The sequence below is a fragment of the Neopsephotus bourkii genome, unplaced genomic scaffold (genome assembly GCF_033783945.1).
Source record: "Neopsephotus bourkii isolate Nb327-2 ecotype Australia unplaced genomic scaffold, CSIRO-AGI_Nbou_v1 NB_1707, whole genome shotgun sequence".
Taxonomy (NCBI): Eukaryota; Metazoa; Chordata; class Aves; order Psittaciformes; family Psittacidae; genus Neopsephotus; species Neopsephotus bourkii.
The window spans coordinates 858096-878807 of NW_026902181.1; the positions used below are offsets into that span (position 1 = coordinate 858096).

At 49.0% G+C, this 20712-nt stretch overlaps 1 protein-coding gene across 3 annotated transcripts in view; it reads left to right on the top strand.

The window, feature by feature from the left end:
* DAAM1 (dishevelled associated activator of morphogenesis 1) overlaps window positions 1-20712 on the top strand; it is a 94323-nt gene that overhangs the window by 58777 nt on the left and 14834 nt on the right. For 2 of the 3 annotated variants that reach the window (XM_061376459.1, XM_061376460.1), the window contains exons 5-20: window positions 890-961; window positions 2777-2871; window positions 4687-5020; window positions 5368-5478; window positions 5597-5700; window positions 6121-6187; window positions 6523-6640; window positions 6751-6889; window positions 7350-7408; window positions 7725-7912; window positions 8234-8542; window positions 8657-8764; window positions 12778-12807; window positions 14163-14266; window positions 19593-19677; window positions 20305-20411. In XM_061376459.1, coding sequence (XP_061232443.1) covers window positions 890-961; window positions 2777-2871; window positions 4687-5020; window positions 5368-5478; window positions 5597-5700; window positions 6121-6187; window positions 6523-6640; window positions 6751-6889; window positions 7350-7408; window positions 7725-7912; window positions 8234-8542; window positions 8657-8764; window positions 12778-12807; window positions 14163-14266; window positions 19593-19677; window positions 20305-20411 — 2030 coding nt within the window. The remainder of the gene's footprint in view (window positions 1-889; window positions 962-2776; window positions 2872-4686; window positions 5021-5367; window positions 5479-5596; window positions 5701-6120; window positions 6188-6522; window positions 6641-6750; window positions 6890-7349; window positions 7409-7724; window positions 7913-8233; window positions 8543-8656; window positions 8765-12777; window positions 12808-14162; window positions 14267-19592; window positions 19678-20304; window positions 20412-20712) is intronic. The other variant, XM_061376461.1, reaches the window with a different exon arrangement.

Below are 20712 nucleotides of genomic sequence, written 5' to 3' on the forward strand. Positions count from 1 at the left end.
GTTCCCATCTACCAAGGGAAGATGTCCAGGATTTGTGTAGTATCGATTGACTCCAGCCTAAACCTGTGTGGCATTTCTGTTGTGACTCTTTTTCTTTTTTTGATACAAGTTTTTAGGAAAATACAGTGGGCTGGTTTTGAAGTATTCCCTCAAAATCTGCCTTCTTGCTCTAAGCAGTCCCTGGGAACATGCAGTGTTGCTTACCTAAGCCAGACTTAGAAGTCCTTCAGTCATGTCCTGCAAGAACACAATAGAACCTGAAAACCCCTTGTGAGTCCCACCGAATGCAGGGCATTGTAGACCAGGATAACCAAATGAGACTGCATCATTCAGTTCCATAGATCATGGGCCCAGGGCTGACATCCTTTAACAAGAGGCATTTTCAGGTACATGTTCCCTCCTAACTAAAGAAGCCCTCAGAAGAGCTGTCTGTTGTGCCTGGAGTCACTGTTAAGATTCTCGTAAGCCATGGTCCTGCTGCAAGAGCCTAGTTCGAGTCACATGCACTCTTCATTAATTGTAAGAGACTCTTTTTCTGATCACAAAGCACATTCCTCAAGGCTGTGCAGCCAGAACTTCAAGGATCCTGGAGAGTTGGTATGAGAGAAATGTGGAAGTAGAATTTTGGTGTAATTTCTCCAAAACTGATAACTGCAAGACTGATGCAGTATCACTAAGGTAGAGTTTGGTCACAGGCAGATGGTATAATGTAGATTGTATATAAAGTATGCTAGTTCAGTAAATCAGGCAATGTTCCCATTTGTGAGCTCAGAATGTAGAAAGGCATGCTTATATAAAGTAATGCAAGAACTCAAGGGTGCTGCAGAACGTGGTTAATGCTATTTTTGCTGATCTACTGTCTCTGTTTCACTTTTCTCCCCTCCTCCAGGACCAGGAAGAAAATAAAGGAGCCACTAGCTGGCCGGAATTTTATATCGATCAGCTGAATTCAATGGCTGCTGTAAGTAATTCCCCAATTCTTTGGTGCTTGTGAACCCCATATGGGGCAGCAGCTTAGCGGTGGCATCTGCAGCATGGCCAGCATTGTGCCCAAGAGGGTGACAAGTAGTGTTTGTAGCAGCAATATCATCTGTTATACCAACAGATACAGCTGCAAAATAGAGGCATTCTCTACAGCGCACAGGGCATTTCATCTCACCCCTGGCTAGGAGGCTGTGGGATGGATGGCAGACAGTGGTTTTCAGTATCAAGCCACCAGGCTGTAAAGACCCCCTTCAGTTACATAGTGCTACCATCTTGTACCTGAGATGCCCTTCTGCTCTGGACAGCAGTGGCAATACACAGTGCTGCAGGTTGTCTGTCTCACAACGGCCAATGGAGCTGCTGTGGCTCCAAGTGTCCCCCCTCAACCTGCCAGTGTGGTTAGATATAATTTTATGAATTACTTTCTCATTGACATTGTGCCAGGTGAGACACAAATAGCACTCTCTTCTGTAGGAAATAGTTTATTTCCTGCAAGGCTGCACAGTTCAGAGTCCCTCCACTTCTGCTTTCAGAGGCTGAAGGAGTTGAGGTTTGTGGCCACTGCACTAGGGTCGGGAGCAGCATGGAAAACAGAAAAGCATAATTTTTCTTTTTCCTTTTTCCCCTCTTTGCCATGTTGTAACAGGATGGGGCAACAGAGAAGGTAGGGCTAGTTGGGGGAGTGGGGACTGAGGGGTGAGCAGTGGGCTGCAAGGCAGGATGGAGCATGCTGCTCCTCACGGGGAAGGTAGGGATACCCAGGGCTGGCCATAGGCTGGCAGCCAGGCAGAGCCCTGAGCGTGAGCAGAGCTTGTGATCAAAGCTAGCCAGATGCCTGGAGGGTGGCTTTGATCTCCCTGACACACTGCCAAAGAGGAGCTGGGTTAAATGTGAGGGTCAGCGCCACTCTGTGTATCTGCTGGGACCATTTCTCTCTCCTTTGGCTTAGCCTCAGCCTGTGCTGGCAGGGCTCAGCCTGACACCTGAGGTGTGCACTGTTGTATGGTGCAGGAGCCATCTCAGGTGCTGCTTTAGCTGCAGCCTTGGTTGCATGAGTTGGCATGAGTATGCTATACCCCCATGCATGTCCAGGGCTGCTGCTAGCCATGTTACCCAGGTACAGCTGCAGGAGTCAGGATCCCATCCCGAGCACTGGCTGGATAGCAAAATCCTGTGTCGGAGATACACACAGCCACTGTCCCCAGCCCAGGTGCACACTGGTGGGTTACGCTGGGAGACCTGGGAGTGACAGGACTAGCTGGCTGACACTGAGCATGCATGCAACATCCTGTCCCCTCCATGCTGCAGGGCGTCCGCTGATCCTGCCATCTCCTTTGCAGGGGCAGATGGGTACCTACTGGCATGCAGTGAGTACCAGGGGAAGCTAAGGGGTCCCTCCTTCTCCCCTGCCCCAGTTCAGCACCTTTCCTCTGTGAACCCCAAGTAGTATTGACCTAGTCCTTCCTGCATCCTCACAGCCTCCTCCATCCTCTCAAAATACATGTACTAGTGAGTTGTGTGGATGCTTGCAAGCAGCATCTGCAGGCTAAAGCAGATTCATCCCACTGTCCAGGTTGTCTCCTTGTAGACCACAGAGGGTTTTCCTTACTGCTCCTTTTCCCTGAGTCCTGTGATTGCAATAAGGATCTGGCCTTTCAGACTTCCAGAATCAGTTTAGAGTCCCAGCTCTGTTCCTATGGCTTGGCACAGTGGGTGGCAAGTGCTCCCACTCCTCAGGCACATGTTTCACAGGGAAACCTCCTCCCTCACATATGCCTTTCTCCTTTTGCAGAGAAAATCACTGATCGCCTTAGAAAAAGAAGATGAGGAGGAGAGAAATAAAATCATTGAAAGTTTGAAGACTGCACTGCGGACAAAACCAATGAGGCAATTCCCTTCCATTTTCTGGCTTTATTGCTGCTGTCGTGGCTTTGGATTTGAGTTCTCTGGCAGAGTAGGGGGTTAAATAGAAATATAAATGGGGGCTGCAGAGGATGAGGAAGGCAAGGATCCTGAAATGCCATTTGCTTTTTTCCATTCAGTTATTGTCATTTTGTTCCTTTTCCTCTGTCCTTTTAATGGCCAAGAGCCACGAGTATCTGCTCAGGCAAATTTGACTTTTTTTCCTTCGGAGCAGAATGTAAAAATCCTTCCAAATTGGATTTAAAACAAAAAAAAAATGTTGGTCAACCAGGCCCATTGTTCCAGCTTCAACTTCTCTTGCACTTTTTAAAGCAATAAGATCACATGAATCTGATTCAGGCTTTTCTGAACTGCAAAAAAAGAAAACGCTGCTAGGAGGTTTTGATGGGGAGGATAAAAAAAGTGCGGGGCTCCTTCTTGAATGTCTGTAGTTTTTCCTAAACTCAGCTTCTCTGGAGCCTGCATGCACACGTCTGCTAAAGTTTTAAGATGCCTCAGTCAACATTTCTGATGGTAATACGTTTCATTAAGAAATTCCTGACCTGTTCTGGTTATGGAAGAAACGAATTTGCTACTGCTTGCAAATAGGTTCCCCTTTTCCATTTCTTTTTTTCAATGGTTCTTGTGATGGTGCTTGATAAGAAACCCCCAGGGTCGAGGACGAGCACCCAGTTTCTGTGAAACCTGCACCTCTTGGGTGCTGGCTCCCCGAAGCACCCTGGGAGCAGGGCTTGTACCCAGTCACGAAACTTTGCAAAGTCCTTGAGAGTCCTTTGTGAGTTCCGGAATTCAGAGGGATGCAGCAGGCTCTCTAGAAAATTTTACCTGTTAGACCTGCTTTTGCTCCCAAGGAAGTGAACATCAAATTTCCTATTGACTTCGGCTGAAAGAAGAGCAGGCTTTGAAGCAGAGAAATCAGTTTCCCCTGAACCTGCAATTACCCCCTTTATTTCTGCACATCAGCATGGCTTGTTTCGAATTAAAATCATCCCAGTGCTGGGATGTTCTTGGCTCATTTCCTTTCTGAACCCATGTCTTTTGCTAAACCAGAATATACCCAGCCTGGATGGCATCAGGCAGGGAGGTTCTAAAATGCCTGAATGGCATGCTGTGTTATGTCTGCCTGCTCTAGTGAATCTGCCTAAGGCACTGCCATGAGTTTGCTGTCTGCTTTCTATTTAGTTCTGTTAAAAGTCATCATAAAATCAGAAATCCCTTAAAATTGATGAGATGTGCCTAAAGGAAGAGAAGGATATAGATGGTGAGGCAGGAGAGGTAGCAGTAGGCAGAAGGTCTTAACAGGCATCATGGTCATGGGCTCAGCTGACACTGGAGGATCTGTGGCTGATGAGGAGGCGATTCCAGGGCTTGGGAGTTTCTCACAGTCCTCTGCAAAGCAGGTCCTAAGAGAGTAGGATTTATGGCTCAGGTTGGAGGCTGGGAAGGTTTTGCAGAAGCTTGGCTGCAAACTCCTCACCTCCATCCTGGGGCTTATACTGAGGGCTGAGTTAGCTGATGTTCTTCCAAATATCCTAGCTCTGAATAACTTTGTGCAGAGATGATACCTGGTTGCTTATGCTACTGGGCACTGGTTAATTTGATTTTTGCAACCCCATCCCTGTCTCTGTGCCATAGGAGTCCTGCAGGCTTTCTGCTGTCCAAAGTCCAGGAAAAATTGTATAAGAAGGTTTACAACAGCCCTGTTTGAGGGTAAAGGGCTCATTAGCATTTGGTTTTAAAACTAACAGCTAAAAACCCTCTTTCCCCTCTTTCTGACAGGTTTGTAACCCGGTTCATCGATCTGGATGGCTTATCGTGTATTCTGAACTTTCTCAAAAGCATGGACTATGAGACGGCAGAGTCTCAAATACATACCTCGCTCATTGGATGTATAAAAGCACTAATGAACAACTCCCTGGGCCGGGCTCACGTCCTGGCTCATTCAGAGAGTATTAATGTCATTGCTCAGAGTCTGAGCACAGAGAATATTAAGACAAAGGTGGCAGTGCTGGAAATCATGGGCGCTGTGTGCCTGGTGCCCGGGGGCCACAAAAAGGTACTGGAGGCGATGCTGCACTACCAGAAATACGCCAGTGAACGAACTCGTTTTCAGGTAGGTGGGCCTTAACTCTCTCCTTGATTCCTGAAATTTGGCATTCTTGTCCCTTCTTCCTCCTGGATATCTGAATGCTGCTTGCATATAATTTTTTGTGTCTGTTTGCAACTTAGATACTCTGGGAATTACCCCAGATGCAGCACATCTGGATGGGCACATGTTAGCTGAAATGGGTGCCGGGGTGAGCTGTGTTACAGCAGGCAGCAGCTGGTGATCCATCAGCAGCAGGTTGCTACAGGGGCTGAAGGAGCACCATGCAGAGTTGTTCCTGCCTGCATCCCCTGGCCATTTGTGCAGCACTGGGACTGTCACTGGGTGTTTAACTGACATTGTGTGTTTGGCAGACACTGATCAATGACTTGGACAAGAGCACAGGGCGGTATCGAGATGAAGTGAGCCTCAAGACAGCCATCATGTCCTTCATCAATGCAGTCCTGAGCCAGGGGGCAGGCGTGGTGAGCACCAGGGCTCTTGGAGAGGGAGGTGCTTTGGTGGGTTTGGGGCAGCTTTGTTTCAATAAGCTTTCTGAGAGTATGCACCTTGTTATGTTGATCCCACAATTGTCCCTTGCAGGAAAGCCTTGATTTCAGACTCCATCTGAGATACGAATTTCTCATGCTGGGGATCCAGCCAGTCATTGATAAACTAAGACAGCATGAAAATTCAACCCTTGACCGGTGAGTAGTGACTCCCAGCACCGTGGTTATTTTTGCCCTTTCCTCGTGCCGTTGCTTTCTGGTTTCTGGACATGGCCTCTTGGGAAAGCATGTGGGTCTAGACTTACCCCCTTGAGGAAATCCTTTGCTGTCACCGGAGAAGAAGGAGAAAACTCTACTGTGGGTTTGCTGCATTCTAATGTAGGGTTGAGCTGGGAAGGATATGCCACTGAGGGCCTGGGGGGTGGTGCCAGGCATCCTCCTCCTCTTCTCGTCCCAAAAGGCTTCTTGGACAGCTGTAATGACTGGGAGCTTGAGACTGAAGATCCACTTTATGTTTCAAGTCTCTGGGCAGCTGCCAGACCGGCTGCCTGCAATTTATTAATTGTCACATTTGAATCTGCTTTTAACAGTCTTTTTCTTCTTCCTTTCTTTCCTCAGGCACTTAGATTTTTTCGAAATGCTTAGAAATGAAGATGAGCTGGAATTTGCCAAAAGATTTGAGCTGGTGAGTATGAACGTTACTGATGTTGCTGATGCAGACACTGGCACTCAATGTCACGGTTCCTTTTAAAAGCACCTATGAGGTCTGCGACAAAGTATGGTCTTTTGGATAAAATCTGGAGGTTGGAAATGTATCTTCTGTTGCCTTGCTCTGTTGCAACCTCCATCCTAGAGCCTCCTTCATCCCTCTTCTCCTGTGTCTGCCAACCAGTGCTATTTGCCAGTGTGGCTTGTCTGTGCATCAGGCATGGGGTAGATATGGCTTGTGGAATTTGGACCTAAACCAGGCTGTGGCATTGGCTGCCTGATGGGCTGACCTTGCTTCACTCATGTCTGCAGGTCCACATTGACACCAAAAGTGCGACTCAGATGTTCGAGCTGACAAGGAAAAGGCTGACACACACAGAGGCGTACCCGCACTTTATGTCTATCCTGCACCACTGTCTCCAAATGCCTTGTGAGTCCTGGGGAAGGCAAGGAAACCCGCAGCTGATGGGGGCTTGGCAGCCCACATCTCCTACCCAGGGACAGCAGCGACCTCCCTGCTCTCCCCTTCTTCTTCTCCAGATAAAAGAAGCGGCAACACTGTCCAGTACTGGCTGCTGCTTGACAGGATCGTGCAGCAGATTGTCATCCAGAGTGACAAAGGGCAGGACCCTGACGCCACTCCCCTGGAAAACTTCAATATTAAAAACGTTGTCCGAATGTAAGTGCTCACCTGCCTTTCGCGGCGCTGGCTGCTGAGCAGCACCAACACAGGCTGCCGTGGCTTTGCCACCTCCTGCTCCAGCAGAAAGAAGGCCAGGGCTTGCGGTTACCCCTGCTGGATTGGCATCACTTTGACTTCTTAAGCATGATGTGCAGGTGAATTAAGCTCAGCCTGTGTCCTCAGTGAGCTGTTTCCCCTGACTGCAGCCATCACTGTTCCTTATTCCTCACTTGCTGTCACTCCGTGATGTTTCTGCTCCTTGGTCGGACAAGCCAGCATCCCTGGAGCACTACATCCAAGACTGCAAAACCCTGCCAGGGGGGTGGGAGGATGGCGCAGAACAGAGTTGTGTCAGTTTAAGAGCCTTAAATCCCACTGCCCAGGCTTCCTCAATCATGTTTCTTGCTTGTTTACTACAGTAGAATTGTCTCATGTGCTATATACCTTTCCCTTTTAGGTTAGTCAATGAAAATGAAGTGAAACAGTGGAAAGAGCAAGCAGAAAAAATGCGAAAAGGTGAGTTTGGAGAGGTATACAGCATTAGCTTTAACCATAGTGTGCACAGTAAGCTGAACAGATAATGTATACATGTATTTAGCTGAAGGGACTCTGAAGGCTTTATTGAGTGACTGAGGTAATATCACACCATGTGGCTTACAAGGGAAATGGCAAATCAGATAATTTTTTCATAGGGAGGCACTGGCAGGAGTATTAAGGCGCAGCACACGCTCCTTTTCCTTAACTGCACAGCTTCTCTGCTGTCCCACACATGCTGCTTTTTGCCAAAAGGGAACGTTTGTCACCCAAAAGTGGTCTCATGGGCCTGTTTCAGAGCACACTGAGCTTCAGCAGAAGCTGGAAAAGAAGGAGCGGGAGTGTGATGCCAAGGCCCAGGAGAAGGAAGAAATGATGCAGACACTGAACAAGATGAAGGAGAAGCTGGAGAAGGAGTCCAGTGAGCACAAGCAGGTCAAGCAGCAAGTGGCAGATCTCACTGTGCAACTCCACGAGATGAGCAGGGTGAGACCCCAAACCTGCCCCCCATTGTGGCCCAGTCCCAACCTCCCTGCAAACACCACGGGGTGATTCCTGCAGGCTGAGCAGCACAGGGGGCTGAGAGCCATGCTTGATGGGAGGGCCACCAAGATGTCCCTCTGTGTCGATGGGGTGATTTTGCCTCTCAGCTGCATCGGACCTCAGTCAGGCATGCTAAAGCTTTTAAGTGCTCCCTATGCTGATTGATTTTTTTGGCAAAAACAATTAAAACTCAGCATGGGGACATTTCTCGGGTGATGTCCCCTGGCTCCACATTACCAGTCCCCTCTTCTCTTTCTCTCCCAGAGGGCAACCTGTGCTGCCAGCCCTGGAGGGCCTCCATTGCCACCAGGAGCTCCTGGTGGCCCTTTACCTTGTCCAGCTCCTGGATCCCTTCTTCCCCCTCCTCCACCACCTCCGCCCCCAGGGGGATGTCCCCCACCCCCTCCACCCCCACCACCCCCGCCAGGTGGTCCCCCACCCCCTCCTGGTCCCCCACCCCTGGATGGGGTGATGCCTCCCCCTGGAGCACCTCTGGGCTTTGCCCTCAAGAAGAAGAGCATCCCACAACCAACGAACGCCCTCAAGTCCTTCAACTGGTCCAAGCTGCCAGAGGTAAGCTGGGCAATAATTGGGCAGTGAAACCAGAGGTGCCAGATGGCCACCTTGTTGATGTAAGATCAGGTGGGCAGGGGACCGCCAACCTGCCGTGCTCCTGCTGTCTTGCAGAACAAGCTGGCAGGCACTGTGTGGACCGATATAGATGATGCAAGAGTGTTCAAAATCCTCGACCTCGAAGACCTGGAAAGGACGTTCTCTGCCTACCAAAGACAGCAGGTAATGGCTGGCACAGGGTGCACGGGGGGTTATGAGCAAGGTGTCACCGTTGTGAGATCACGTAGTTGTGCTTGTGGTCTCAAGACACATCTCCCATCATTACTTCATACCAACACTCTGTTTGGCAGATCGACTCAATCTGCTTCATCCTGTCATCCACATGCCAGTGCCTTTGCATTAAGGTGGCCGTTCATGGCTCAATGTGTCTGATTTTTGCCCCTGACCATGTACCTGACCACGTGTGAAATGAAGATGGATCAGCAAAAAAACCAAACAACAGAAGAGACAGGGAATATATGAAAATAGCCCCCAGATGTGGCCACAGTTGGGTAATATTTTTGGATTGCTCTTCACAGCAACTGCTTCGTGCCTGTATTGGGTGGAAAATTTCTGTCCTTCTCTGGCCAAGAAGGACTAAGTTTTGCCCACATCTACCATGGGTGGGTCTCTTCTTTTATTTTTGTAGTGAGCCCAGAGCAAAATGTGAGCTTTGAACAAAAAAGCAAATCCCAAACCAAAATAATGACACTACAGGCAAAAGTCTCTGCTTTTTAATCTCCTGCTCAAGCAATATGGCCCCAGTTTGGAAGGCATCAAAGCACATGAAGAAAATTAGACACTTACTTTACCCCAGGCAGGACCACAATGGGCAAAAACAATGAGTTTTTCAAGAAGGCAGCAGAAAAAGCAAGGAGTAAGGCTGAAAAAGCATGTTCACCTGCTGAACGTCTGGCTGCATTGCTGGGAGGAGAGAACAGCTTGTCCTGCACTTGCCAGGCTCAGGCAGAGAGACAGTGCTGGGAAGCAATGGACCCGACATATAAGCTCCTTAGGCAACGTGAGCATTTAATCTCTTCCACAGGCTAATTGAGGGAAAGATCAGGATGGATGAGAGCAGGGCAGATATCAGGAGTGACCCACCAGAAGTACATGCTGCCCTGGTGTGTTTTGGGAATAGGTGGCCACGGTGCTGGATCTTTCCTCCAGAGTTTTTGGAGCTTGACTCATACCTACTGAAGGGCATGTCTGAAGACAAGAAATGGAAATGGAAGGGGAGCAAGAATAGAAATGTAGTGTGTCAGCAGCATGGTTTGCCCTCTGGCTTGCCTGCCCGAGTTCTGAATCACCTGGTGTGCTGTGGATTATTGCCAGGCAGGAATTTAAAAATAGTATGTCTTGGCTGAGGTCCTGCTGGGTGGAATGGCTGGTGAGGTTTGGGCCAGCAAGAAGGGGGAGATGCTGCGAGGAAAGCTGTGATGCAGGCTTTTGGCTCAGATGGGGTGAGGACTAAAGAGGAGTTGAACAAGGGAGGCAGGGACTGGCGTGGGACTGGCAGACGGTGCTGCGAGAGCATCTGGAAGGGAAACTGGGAAGGAGGAAGTAAAATCCCACCTATGAGATGCTGCTGGGGCTGAAGCCACCTCTTGGAGTACAATGCACAAGTTCCTTTTGACTCACCCAGGCTTCACAGGTAGCACAGTTTTGTGTGAGTCAAGTGACGGGATGCTGCCCCCTGGACCTGAGGGCATGGGATTGCTCCCCTGCGTGTCCCCAGGCTGTCCCCACTTCAGTCCCACCATGGGTAGGGGGTGCCTGGCTGTGTGCCCCGGTGTTGCCAGCGGCATGGCTGTGTGTTCAGTTGCCATGCACACACCAGCACGCGGGGTTAGATGGGCTCCTTAAGATAATACATGCACACCATGGGGCACTTCACACTCAGTGGGAGGCTGGAGGAGCTCCATGTGAATAGCCTGTCCTTTCAGGGAAGGACAATGAACTAATGCCTTATTAACTTGAAACATTTTGGAGCTCTAGTAAAAGCTGGTGTCTGTCCAGAATAAGCAGGGGAGGAGCAGGAATTTCTCCTCCCTGCTCCCTGTCTTGAGTGCATGGCCAAAAATCACTTGCACCTCTCACTTGTCTTGAGACACAACATCCACAGGACCTAGGGCATTGGGTGGTGTGTGTCTGTCCATGCCCTGAGCAAACCAGGGCTCTGAAACTGCATGGCTGAATGGTACATCACTGTGGCCAGTACCCCAGCAGGGTTTGAGGGCAGCAGGTAGAGGCATCTGTGGTGCAGAGAGCTCTCTGAGCACCCCATCAGTGGCTCTTATGGAGCTGCTGTTGATGGGATTTGGCAGGTTTTATTGCCACAGTGCCTGGGAATCCCTAAGTAGTGCACAGGCGTGAGACTTAATGATGCACTTAATTTTAAGCATCTCTTTGAATGTTTTTCCTGTGCCACCGGCTGGGTTTTAAACACAGGCTGTGAATTGAGCTCTGGAGCTCTCAGGAAAGGCCCTTTCCACATACAGAGAACAGGAGGCCTCAGGCCTTCCTGGGGCTCAGTCTGGGAGCATCCCTGCCCCATGCTGGACAAAGCACTGGTACTTGCCCTGAGCTGTCAGGAGAGCCTGTATCCTCCCCATCCTGCCTGCTGAGGCTCTGCAAATATGGCAGTCCCAAGAGAAGGGCTCAGCCCCACAGCTGTACATAACACCAACATTTACCAATCTTGCTAGATATAACAAAAAAAAAAACAACAACAGGAAGTCTGAGTTTCAGAGCCAGCAGGACTGGGGTTAGCTGCTTAAGGATGTGCATGTGATGATGGAAAAAAGCAAGTCTAGGGCTGTCAGGGTTTACATGTACTACACAGGAGTCTGCACCTCTGTCAGAGATGTTTTGGGAGCCTGAAAAGGGGGAAGAGGCTGGGAACAATGCTGACAAGTGGCAGTGACACAGCCAGGGCAGTCCTGGCAGGTCCTGCAGCAGCGAGTGATGTAAAAGAGCCAGGGCCAAGTGGAAAACATGTGTGTTGATGAAGTAGGGGCTTAGCAGTGAGCTGGGAAAGAATTCATCTCCCAAAAAAGGATGAAAGGAGAAAAGCCTCGAGATCCTCTGTGCAAGTGAGATTGACCTGCACAGGGGCCAGGGACAACAGGGGTGGGGAAGGCTTGTAGGAAATGTGAAAGCAGGTTTAAAGCTTACTCCACTCCTTCTTACAACACCATCCTGCAGCAGAGGCTGGATCACAGTTTGTGCAAGGGAAAGGTGCGAAGATGAGGCTGGTTTGAGGGCTGGAGGGAAGCACTCTTGTAAACCAAGTGTGTTTGGACCCACTTATGACCTCTGGTCATTGCCTGCCTTCTGTTAGAAACAAATAAATAAATAAAATGAACCATTTTTGCACCTTTGAAACCTCCCTCCCCATCACAGAGGTGCTGGGTGGTCTCTTGAGCCAAACACACATTAAAAAAGATGCAGCTGAGGGAATGAGGAAGGAAAACCATCATGTGTGCATGCACATGTGTGTGCTGCTGGCTTTGCTGCACATGCTTCCAGTCAAGGGGGGGAACCAGGTCTTTGGAAAAGTGTGATGTCAGTGGGGCATCAGGTGGCATTTGGCCGGGCTGCCAAGCCCTGGAGAAGGGTGATTGTCCCTGTCAGAGAAGTCAAGGGGAAACTTGTTGCCATGGCAAATGGTAAAGTTTTGCTGCGGCCACATTTGCTCCGGGATGAACCTCTCGTAATTTCCACTTGAAAGCACTGTTTTTCCTGGCAGTCACGTTGGCATTTCAGTCCTCCAGATTTGCAAAATCCAGCAATTTTCTCCCCCAGCATGGCGGGCTGAGCAGTGCTGTGCCTTTGGGTCAGTGCTCGCTAACTCTTACAGAGTGGTTGCAGGGCTTCACTAGCATCTTCCCACCTCATCCCATGTCCCCTTCTCAACCCCTTGCACACCAGCACCTTGCCCTGATCCATTCAGGGAGCCACCTCTCCCTCTCCCATCAGCTCTCCCCTTCTGTGCATCTTTTAATCCTCATCACATTTTCATGTGCATCTCTCCTATCTTGGTGCTGGTAGACCTTGAGTGCCTCTCCATGCTGCCAAGCCCCCCTGTGTTGCACCTTCCCATTGCCTGTGATTCAGTTCCTTTTGGTTTTGCTGAGATCACTGAACTGGATGTGTTTTTACTGCCTTTTTCCATGCTTCTGCTATGGCTGTAGGACTTCTTTGTGAATGGTAACTCCAGACAGGTAAGCAAGCATCCTCAGGAGCTTGGCACCTGTGAGTGGTGAGGGCAGGGAGTGTATAGGGCTGGGCATGTGGGGAACATGTGTGCTGCTGTGGGGGGTTAACATGCTGCAAAGTGGGGATTAAATCAGAAAGGTACAAAGATGACCAGGAGTAGCAGCTTGAAAGTTGATGCGGGGGGGCTGGTAAGTAACAGGCTTCCCTCTCTGCTGTCTGGACTGATATCAGAGGCAGCGTCTGAGTCCAGGCCTTGACTTTTCGGATGCAGCTTAACACAGAGAAACTCTTACCCGTGGGCATTTTCACTATTTAAAAGACGGAAATAAGTCATACCTATGGTTGAAGCTCTGTTTCATCACAGAGCAGGCAAGGCACACAAGAGGGGCATCTGGTGGTAGGTGACTAGGGACCGTCCTGCTTCTCCTGGAGGGGTTGTCGTTGTTTGTTTATTTGTTTGTTTTGTTTTTAATTCAAACAAGAAAAACAGTGAAGAACGGAAACTTCTGTGCTCACTGTCAACCTGTGCAGTGGCTGCATGCCAGGTCTGCTATGCTTAGAGACATGTAGTGTGGATCTGTAGCATGTGGGACCTTGCAGCTCCCAGTTATGTTCCATCCAGAAGGATTAAATAGCTGTCTTTTAATTGATTAACCTTGTTGAAACGTGATACGGTAAATTAAAACTGGGGGCAACCCTGCGGAACTGGTGTGTAGATCTGTCCATTCACCCACAAACAACAATTGATACTTTGTTACTGGTTTGAAGGAAACATATTTAAGCTGCTTAGGAGATGTAGGTGCTTATGCCATACCAATTTCTGCTTTCAGATCCCTTCTTTTGGGAGAATTTCACTCAAAGAGCAGCAAATGCTTCAGGTTCCATTTGCAAGTCTGGTAGCTTGTACTGGTTAACTTGCTTGAGAGGACTGATGCATGAAGGGCGATTGCAGATGTTTGGAGCAGGGGTGGAGAATGAGAGTGATGCTGAGTGTGTGCAGCAGCCTGTAATGAAATATTTCATGCAAGGGTTTAATGAAGTATCACAAATATGTATGCTAAGAAAGTCTGGCTTTATTTATTCAGCAGCGCCTGTGTGTTTGCAGATATTTAAATCTTCCCTGTCTGAGAAAATATTTACATTTCTAACCAGTGGCTTCAAAGCCAGCTCTGGTTTATGAAATGACTTACTGTGTTTCAGTTACAGGCGATGGGTTTTACCCGTAACCGATGGTGACACTCCTGATTAATGGGGGCTGGCTGTGTATCATGCTGCTATGTGCTGAGAGTACTAAATGTCTTTGCTTCTCCATGGCTTTTATCCAGGCATTTCTTTCTTTTTTTTCCTTATTTTGTTGTAGAAGGAAGATGCTATCGATGACACTTTGAGCTCCCGGCATAAAGTCAAGGAGCTTTCAGTCATAGATGGTCGGAGAGCTCAGAATTGCAATATCCTCCTCTCCAGGTACGGTTAATGCCTTCTCACCCTTCGGGAAGTGGGGGAATGCTTAATACCCTGCCTTGGGCTGAGGGGTGCTATTTATCCCTGAGGAGGGGTTTAATGACAGGAGCCAGCACAGGAGGAGAGCCAGTGACACCTGAACCCAGCTATAGTTTTACACCATGCGTGGTGAGGTGGCACGGGAGGGAAATGCAATTAACTGGGTACGTGGCAATTTGCTCTCCCTAGACAGGCCCAGGGGGGCTGGGGTACCTGGTGAGCCTTTGCAAGGGCCGGGAGGGGGGTTGATACCACTTGCAAATGGAACCCATCTTCCTCAGCCTGGGTTTTGTTTGCTTTTTGATAGCGGCTGAAGAGGGTCTCTGTTAGCTTGACAAAAGCACTGGGTATCAGGAGGGTGTAGGGAGCAGCAGCATAACTCACCCAGGGCCTGGCTGCCCACACAGGTGTCCTGTACCACATCTGGATTTCTGGATGTCCTCTTTTTACAACTGCCCAGCCCTGCTGGGATACAGCCTCCAGCGTGCCCCTCGCCAGGTGAGCTCAGCACTGCTACCAGCAATTTAGTCCAATCCCCATATTGCTGCCAAGGGGATAAAAGTAACCTTTTTTGGAAAGATAACTACTCCAGTAAGACTGACTCCTGAGAAAGGAGAAGCTAGACTACAGTGGTCCGAAAGGATGAACCATCAGCACAGCTGCTTGAAAACAAAACAACAAAACCCAAATAGTAGCAGAAAATGCCACTTGTTCCTGACTCACTCAGAAACAAGAAAAAACATCATCCCAACAGCAGTAAAATATAGCTCCATTCAGAAATATTCACTTTGCTTCCTGGAAGCACAGAAACTTTTGTGCCACCCAGGAGCAGCCAGGATGGAACACCATCACTGGCAGGTTGGGCTTGCAGCCACAGCTCTGAAACACTCTGTTTTCCCAGATCATGGGTTGGCAAGAGCTGGTGCCTTGCCCGGGCAGCCCGGCTGGTTTTCTTCACTAGAAAACATGTAGAGGCTGATGTCTGAAAGTAAAACCCCTCTGGATAGGTAACTCACAGTCCCTGGTGCTTCTTCAAGCTCATCCAGAGGTGGTGTGCACGCCCTGGGCAGCAGGAGCAATGAGTGCAGCTAGCCATGTGCCACAGTGTTTGGTGGCAAAATTGCTGTGTTTGTGGCTGTCTCTGCTCTGGGTTGCTTCTGGGGATTTTCATGGTTCCTAGCAGTCAGAATAAAAAGCATGATGATGAAAGCAGGGTTTAAAGCAGCAGGCAAAAGCGTATGTCTGAGACAGCCAGCTGTTAGCAAGTAAAGCCTTGGGATTCAAGGCACTGGCTGGGCTGCTCCCTGCCATACTTATGCTGAGCATAGTCCGACTGAGTTTAGGTGTAATTCAGCCAGAGGTTTAAGTGTCTAATTGAAAGTTAAGCACACAAATAGCCCCTTTGGTGGGACAGGGAGCTACACCAGCATCTAACATCAAAGTCACCTTGTGTGTATTACTGGGTAAAGGTCTTAATTTCATCTCACCAGCAAACCTTTCTCTTCCAAGAAAGCAATAGCTGGAAATGAGTCAATCCTACGAAAAGGGCACGACGGAGGCCACTGCCTGTCTGCTCTCCCCTTTGTGTCATTTCAAAGGGGAGAGTCAGCATCAGACTTGCCCTGCAGGATGGTTCCCAGGACTCTCTTACAGCTTTTCCTGGGCATCTCCCACAGCGCTGGGGCCCTGTGCAGACGAGTGGCTCTGGGAAAGCAGCAGCTTGCCTGAGCCACTTTGGGGGTGCTTCTGGGGTTTGTCCCATGTTGCTCCTGGGAATGAGTGGGAAAAGGAGACAGCTAGGCAGGGCATTTCTCTAGCACTGCAGCAGCAGCCAAATTTACTCCTTCCTCCACTTCTGCAAGGGACCACCATCCCGTTTCTGTCACCAAAATCCCTTTGGGTGATTTACTCTTGATGCTAAGCATCTAAAAGGTAAGGCAGTGTGGGGATGAAGCCCAAGCATCCTGCTGGTGGGCTCAGGTCCAGTCCCTGCATCTCCATCAGACTCCATGTGCCTTGGGCAAACCTTTCATCTCTGCCTGCCCAGCTGCCCATCCTTAAGCTGGGCAGAGCAGCGAGTCCCTGGTCCCAGTGTTGCTGAGGGACTAGTTTTGCAGCGCAGCTTGCTGCAGCTGGGCTGCTGCTCCCCAGCCTCTGTCGCGCAGCCACCGTGGGGATGAGCAGACTTTCACATGCGAAAGGACCTGCAAGCTCGGCTCCTGATTTAGCCCAGACGTTTATAAGCTCACCAGGCATTGTCTGGCTTGCAGCGTGGAAAGATTACAGCCAGTGAAATACTTTATCTCTCTCTGTAGATTTTTTTTTTTTTTGCCCATTTCCCTTGCTCTGGGAGAAATTACTTCACAGTGAGATCACTGGATTTTCCCTCAGCTTGTAATGCAGCACAAGAATATTTTTAACACTTTCTTTTTTCTTCCTGTTTCTGGAGAATGCTGTGGCGATGTCAGTGCATTATTGGGTCTTCCTCTATGAACCCACCATATCCTTGATTTCACTTCCTGAGTACATGTGTCTGTTTTAAGTGTTGTGTCCCGCAAGATGCAAATCAAGCCCTTGCTCCATCGCTTTCTGCCTGTGCTGGCGGTGAACGGCTCGTTTGATTCCTCTCTCTGGCGAGGCGGCATGCAGCATTTTTCTCAAATGAATGTGGCTTTTCAAGAGGGCGCGTCCCTTTCCCGGCGGAATCCGTTTTTCCCCTTCACACTTATTACGTCCTCTGCGGGATTCTACAAAAGCCATGCAAAATAGCCTTGCGCTTGTCAGGCTGGCAAGCTGTCACGTTGCATCAGTGGGCTGCTGGCTTTAAATCCCTGTGACAGCAAGTCCTGTGACCCCGTTCCTCTCAGACGGCTCACGTTCAACAGCTGCTGCCAACAATGATAATTATTGTGGTTATAGATAAGCTTCTAGCTTTCACTGGCCCCTTTCCCATCAAATTGTCTGAGAAGTTGTTTTCTTCTGGCACCCTGCGCTTGCTCTCTGTGGATGCAGGGGCAGGCTCTTGTTCTTGGCACTGGGTTGTAATGATTCCTGGGAAAAGTTTTTTCAGCCTCTCATTTTAAATATGTTTTATTGCTGACTTTACTTTTAATGAGCAGGCCTCACAAAAGTCACCCTCATCTTTCACCACCTTTCTGAAGGCGATCACAGTCAAGCATGTGCTTTTGGTGTTCACTTTGGATGAGGGGTAGCTGCCCACCCCCTTTCTCCCAAGAGCATCTCTGCCTCCTAGGGATCCCCCAGAATGTCCGAACACAGGCAGTGTCTGCTTTTCTCTGGGGTGGCAACCAGTGTGACATTTATTGGTGGTCTGTGCTCTCGTGTCACTGCTTGGGTGTCAAAAGAGTCTTCTTGCAGCTTCATATCCTGCTGCAGGTCATGTCCATCCTTGGCCACTGCCTTTGTACAGGACCGGTAGGATGTCATCACGGCAAGCAGCAGAGGGGGCATTTTCCACACATCCTGGTTTTGCTCCTTGTACAGCGACCGTAGTGGTTGTCCTGGCTGCTGCTCAGCACACTGTGAGCTTCCTGCCTGAGGTGAAATTTTAACTCCTCATTTTGCAAACCATCTCTTGGGATCTTCCTCAAGCAGGAGGTGAGAGAGGACCAGGTACAGGATGAGAAACATGGACTCACAAAGAGCAAATATGTACTTGCCAGGTCTGTAAGATCCACCTGCCTTGATAGAGCTAATCCTTCACTTCCAGTCTTGAACAAAAGATTTCAAAACAAACCAAGCCCTGGCTATCCTGGTCTTAGAGACCAGCACCCTTCCTGCCTTAGCTTCATCTTCCAAAAGCTAGCTTGGTGGTCTCAGTCTGCTCCCTGGAAAGAAGCCAGGGTGAAAAATACCTCCCTTGTTTAATTACTTAGTGATCAGCTCAGCTCACGGTCTTTTTGATCTGCTGATCAGGTTGACTTCCAAGGTCTCACATCCCACCGTAGGGTGTGTTTCTGGTTTCAGCTTATTCCTTTGAGCCACATCCAGTGTTTCAGCATCTCTTGGCAGCACTGATTGCCAAGACTGGGGCTATGAGTTTCCTCAAAGCCCACAGACAGGTCTTTTCAACTGTGCAGCTCTTCTCTGCCTGCAAGTACAGGGGATTTTGTTCTTAAACTGTATCTGTTGGAATGGCTTTAACAATCGCTGCAAGCTGGGCAAGGAATAGGATGTTGGCAGCAGTTTCTAGGTTTTCCCTCTTTTACATTTAGATTATTTTATGAATCGCAATGCATTCATAAAATGAATTAAAATATGTGTGGTTTTACAATCAAAGCCTTTGCAGGAAGCAGTCACAGGGAGTGCTACAGACATATTAAACTGTAATTAACTGCTTTTCTAGCCCAGGAATTGCTGAGGGCATCTTTCTGTCTGTCTATTGCCTCAGCTGGTTCAGGCAGCTGTCAAATGAACCGCCGCCAGGGAAGACCAGACTGGTGTTTCTTGCTGGGATACAGTGGTCTGTGGTTTTAGAAACCTCAAATTTAAGGCTATGTCTTCAATTCCTGTTAGGTCAAGTAGAGGAAGAACAAGGTAGAGGGGAGCCTGGTTTCTAGCCTCTTAACACTTCCAAGCACATTGAATCCCCACCCCTCAAATAAATAAATAAATAATCTGGAGGGTTTCCTAGGATGCTGAGCATCTGCCTTCCCAGATTTTTGATTTCTTTCCCTGTTTTCCTAGAGGGAGACACCAATCAAATGTGGCTGGGAGGGGTGGGAGAAGCAATGTTCAAATCCAAGAAAGCATCAGAAATTTGCCATATTTTCTTTAGGGGTTGTGGCAGTGGGTTGAGGGGCAGTGCTGAGCTGCTCTCCTGAGCCCAGGCTGTGCTGCTGATGGGGAGTGTGACCCTTGCTGGCCCTGTGGCCTTTGGGGATGCTGGCACTGCAGGAGCAGCATTGTTGGGCAAGAGTTACACATAACTTTTGTATTTTTAATATGTGTATAATATACTACTTACAGTACTTACAAGGCAGTATAAAACAGGGGATGGCAGCTGTAGTGTGGGGAGAGGGAACTGGCTAGTGGCATTTGATGCACCCCCCCACTCCATTTGCAGTGTGGCCAGGCTGTTCTGTGCTGTGCCTTGCACAGTCCTACCGTGTTTCTCACATGTCCTTTATAAGACACTGTATACTGTTATTGTGTTCTCCTCCTGGTTGGGAATTAAGCTGTTCGTGTTGCATCAGTGTGTAACGAAATGCTCCTGAATGTTGCCCAGTTGCTGTGCTGGAAATAACTCTCCTTCCCCTCCATCACCCAGGCTGAAACTTTCGAATGAGGAGATCAAACGAGCAATTTTGACAATGGACGAGCAGGAGGACCTCCCAAAAGACATGCTGGAGCAGGTGGGCAGTGTGTCTTGTGCTCCTCCATAGTTGCTTCGTGCTGAGACCACAATGTGCAAGGCTCCTGGGACCAGACCATGGCTTTAAGAAGTCTGTTAGGGCCTCAGATTATTTAACAAATGCATGTTGAAAAAACACCCAAGAGGGCTGGAGCAGCAGAAAAGCGGTTTGTTTGTAGCTTTGGCACTGGGAGCAGCATGGCCTCCCATGTGCCATGCCTGTATCGTGGATCCGTCCTGGGACCCCAAGGCTGGGCCAGTTGCCCATTTTGCTGCTGCAGCTTGAAGTTTGTGCTCAGTGGGGGATCATTTTTGAAAGCTTGTTCAGCATTTGTGCAGTCCTCAGAAAGCGAATCCCATTGTTCACCCCCTCTGAATCCTTTTGGAAGCATATTATGCACTGGTCCTTAAAGCTGAGCGACAGCAGGGCAGAAGCAAGAGACACTAATGTGATGGAGTAGTGGGAGGAAAGTCACAGGGACAGCAAAAACACTTATTTCACAAGTGTCTTGGGTTCTCTGTCTATACATGCTGAAAAGGTAGCAAATTCAAGCATATAAATTACCATTTTGCTCCTGAAAAACTCTGCCCGGACCTCTTGTCCACCAGTGTGCTTTCCCTTGTTTAGCTCCTGAAGTTTATTCCTGAAAAGAGTGATGTTGACCTGCTGGAAGAACACAAGCACGAGCTGGACCGCATGGCCAAGGCTGACCGGTTCCTCTTCGAAATGAGCAGGTTAGTGGCGCAGGGAACGTGTGTTTTAGGCAGTGGCTACACAAACTGGTTATGAAGTGCCTGTTTCATGGAGCTTGGTTGGGAAAGTAAGTAAGTAAGCTTACTGTTTTTCACATCAAGAAACAAGTAGGCCAAATGGACAAGAGAGCAAGCAAGCTTCTCCCACCCATAAGGATCGCTCATGATTCTCCTAAATGAGGGTTGTGCATCCCAGACATGCATCAGCTGGACAGAGCAGGATGGAGGGATGGGGACAAGTATCTTCTGAGAGAGGTTTTGGCTCCCCAGATTATGTCCCAAT